Here is a 3,262-nt window from a genome sequence, read left to right as displayed (position 1 = left end):
AGTCGATCTCACCGATTGCTGTCGTCGCAATTTGGGTGGCCCCTATCAGACTGAGTCCGGGGCTCGATGGTCTGCACGGCGAAAACACCGTTCCCTCCTAAGAGGGACAGCTTGTCGTAGCCTTTGGAGGGTGAAGATCCGCAACTCCGACCAGTGGTCACAAGGCTACCGCGACAAACTCTAATATGTCTTGATCGTAGACAAAATATATATTTTTTCTACTACCATGGTAGTTAACCTGCGTAGCGAGAAGATGAAAAAGGACTGAACTCAGGATGACACTGGAACTTATAGACAACGGGGGTCATCCGAGGTCACAGGTGACTTTGTTGATATAAATATTCGACCTGCGCATGCGCGAGACGGAAGATATCCAGTGTTAAGCACTGCCTCTGGCGGTCAGTAAGGATGAAATAGAAAGGTAGTTGGTTTTGTTTTCCTGTGATGTTATTTCCTCTAATGCACGCTCACAACATGAATGTGACCTGATCAAAAAGCAGATTAGTTGCTTCATATCAGGACTTTGAAGCTAGCTAACTCAAAGAATGAACAATTATTTAAAACTTGATCATAACTTTTGGGATTGTGTTCCTCCCGACAGGTTGAATAACAGGTCGATCACTAACAAACACAAACAATGTGAGTATTGAAAGAATGTCCCCATTCAAGCTATTCTACATTAAAATCTGATCTTAATGAGCCTCATCGTAACAAAAAGTATTTTTCAATTCTGTTAGAGCTGTTTGAATAATTTTGTCTGCTAATGTTTCTCTTTCTCTTCTTCTCTCCATCAGGTGACACCGACGGCAAACTGCATGTGAAAACAAATGTGCCCAACATAGAGGTGAGGGAGCAGCAGCTGAAGAGCGTGAAGTTTATTTACTGAGGTTTCTCTACTGAGTAAATGTAATTATTGTGTACCAGGGGAACAGAGGAAAGAGAACTGTGGCTTGTTACTTGATTTCTAATGAAAGAACTAACTTTGTGCCTTCTTGATTCCAGACTCCATTCTCATTCTCACCTGAACACACAGCTGAATCTTCATACAGGTAATCCTATGAAATACACTATTCCAGCTTCTTTCACGGTTCATCAAGTTGTGATTCTAAACGAAGGTCTGTTGTCTGTGGGGAGCAAGTCAAAGCAGGACCTGGACCTTATTGATAAAACTCTGTAGGATCCATATAAAAAACAAAAATCAGATTAATAAAACTGTGCATGCATTCATTCACGGTTCAGGTACTGGTTCAGGTGGCTTTGAACACAAAAGGCGACATTGAAACGATGAGGAACTGACAGAAGGACAAGGGGTCTGGGCCGGTATATAAATAGAGATGTTGATGAGGGAATGAGATGCAGGTGAGGAGGTGGGCAGGGATGAGGGAAGTGGGAACAACATCTCAAGAACAATTGTCTTGTGAGTATGTTCACAATAAGTAATACATGCTGCTGATGCTCATAATGAAGAAGAATCTTCCCGGTAATGTGTCTGACCAATGACAGAACAGCTTTCTCTCACATGGCATTAGTCTTGAACGTCTCTGTGTGAACACAAACAAACCGAGGGGCAAATGCAACCACTGTACGAAGTTAGTCTGTGAATCGACAACAAAGCAAACAAACTACGGGTCTGAAAACGCCCTAAATAAGAGTGGAGTTGTCCTCTGGGTGTCGTCACGCTTTACACTACGATCAGTTTGTGCTGCACATGGACACCTGTGAGTGAAAACAGATCATGTGACAAACAGGCCAATAGATGCTTCTTATATTAATTTGTCCTTTCCGTGTCCTACAGGTTCAGGTGTCCTGGTCCAGGTGTGTTCCAGTGTTCTTTGACTGGACTGGTGTTTGTTATGGCTCAAGAGGCAGAGCTGCTGTACAGGACTGTCCAATGGGATGAGGGCCTCCTCCAGCCAGCTGGCAAGAAGGCTGCAGGGCCGCTGTTCGACATCAAGAGTTCTGAGGATGCTGCAGTCTGTCGGCTCCACCTCCCACACTGTGAAACAAAGCACGGTAAAGACATGGCTGTCTTCAGTGTTCAGGAATAAATCACCAAAACTACAAAGAGTTGTATTAATGTGTAAAACTAGCTGCATCTGGTGACATGCAAAAAAATACATTATAATGGTGGTAACACGAAATGCACAGATCCAGACAGATCACATGTGGGAAAATATGATGAATTCAAACATAATAGTTAAAGGATAGGGGCGGAGTGGGAGGCTCCAGAGTATATTGGCTAACACACTTCATGCAAACTCAAAAACAAGCGGTGATGTAAGCAGGAAATCAGCTGCACTCAGCTGTGGTATCACTAGGGGCCGGGGGTTTGTTAAGAGTGGTGGGTTAGCAGGCAGTCGATGGCAGTATGAAACAGGCAATAAAGGTTGTTTAGAGGAAGTGTGAGTCACTGCAACCACAAGAGGTCCTTGAGAATGCAGCCATAACTAAAATATTATGCAGTCAGCTGTAGCAGAAGGTGAGATTAGCCGTGGACAGACACAGAGGTGCACACTCACTCAATCACAGGCACGCATGAGACCAATCGCATGATTCTCCTGGCGGAGAAAAAAATGACAAATTGAACTCAAGTGGTAAGAAATGAATTAGGTTGGGTTGGGATGAACCTGTTTCAGCAACAATAAATAAAGGTTTAACAGCTCTTTGCTCCCACAGCGTTGGTCTTTGACGGCCTGTTGTCTGTCGTCCACATCACTGATGATGGAATGACAATCCTGGAGCCGCTGGAGATTACGGATACTCATGTGGTGGTGAAGGTCCCTAACCTCTCCGCTTTTGGCCTCGTCTGGGATTACGTCAGGAGGTTTCTGAACATCACACTGCCAATAAAGGGTCAAGTTCTGCTGTTCCTCCGACCTCCGCACTCCAGTGATCAAATTCTCGATGTGTTGCTGCTGCAGAAAAACATCCCTGTGCATGAGGTAAAGCTCTCTGTCATATGTGCTCACCAGCAACTTAGACTCTTGTTTTAAGCCACAGCTGTTTCCACAAAGACGGTTCACACGTTGCTCCTCGTGCTGTGCTAAGAATCAAATCTATCTGAACTGTAAATCTTCAGATTGCTTTGTTTTGTTTTTGTAGTTTTTTGATTCTCTCTCAGCATGTATTTCCATCTGCCACTAACATTCGTGATACTTCTACCAGATGGCATGAATAGTAAACACAACACAGAAACAATGGAAACAGGTTTGCTGAGATGATCACTCAACTGAGAGGCTTTACAGGCAGAGTGAACGTTATT

At 44.0% G+C, this 3,262-nt stretch overlaps 1 protein-coding gene across 1 annotated transcript; it reads left to right on the top strand.

Moving 5' to 3' along the window:
- Positions 1-387: 387 nt before the first annotated feature.
- Positions 388-3,144, top strand: LOC116378546 (caspase recruitment domain-containing protein 8). The gene is made up of 5 exons (XM_031840435.1): positions 388-639; positions 795-844; positions 1,003-1,049; positions 1,796-2,013; positions 2,677-3,144. Exons 1-5 carry the CDS (start codon positions 546-548, stop codon positions 2,991-2,993), a joined length of 726 nt encoding a protein of 241 aa, XP_031696295.1. The 5' UTR covers positions 388-545; the 3' UTR covers positions 2,994-3,144.
- Positions 3,145-3,262: the final 118 nt, after the last annotated feature.

Source organism: Anarrhichthys ocellatus, unplaced genomic scaffold, assembly GCF_004355925.1.
Source record: "Anarrhichthys ocellatus isolate YVR2014 unplaced genomic scaffold, GSC_Weel_1.0 scaffold2773, whole genome shotgun sequence".
In the NCBI taxonomy this organism is placed as follows: Eukaryota; Metazoa; Chordata; class Actinopteri; order Perciformes; family Anarhichadidae; genus Anarrhichthys; species Anarrhichthys ocellatus.
Note: the sequence above shows the minus strand (reverse complement) of the source record. Positions and strands in the feature narration are given on the sequence as shown.

What these genes read in the sequence shown, in the direction of transcription:
- LOC116378546 (XM_031840435.1), top strand. Translation starts at nt 546, where the DNA reads ATGAACAATTATTTAAAACTTGATCATAACTTTTGGGATTGTGTTCCT. An exon ending in CACTAACAAACACAAACAAT is followed by an intron (nt 640 to 794) that starts GTGAGTATTGAA and finishes TCTCTCCATCAG; the next exon opens with GTGACACCGACGGCAAACTG. An exon ending in ACACTGTGAAACAAAGCACG is followed by an intron (nt 2,014 to 2,676) that starts GTAAAGACATGG and finishes TTGCTCCCACAG; the next exon opens with CGTTGGTCTTTGACGGCCTG.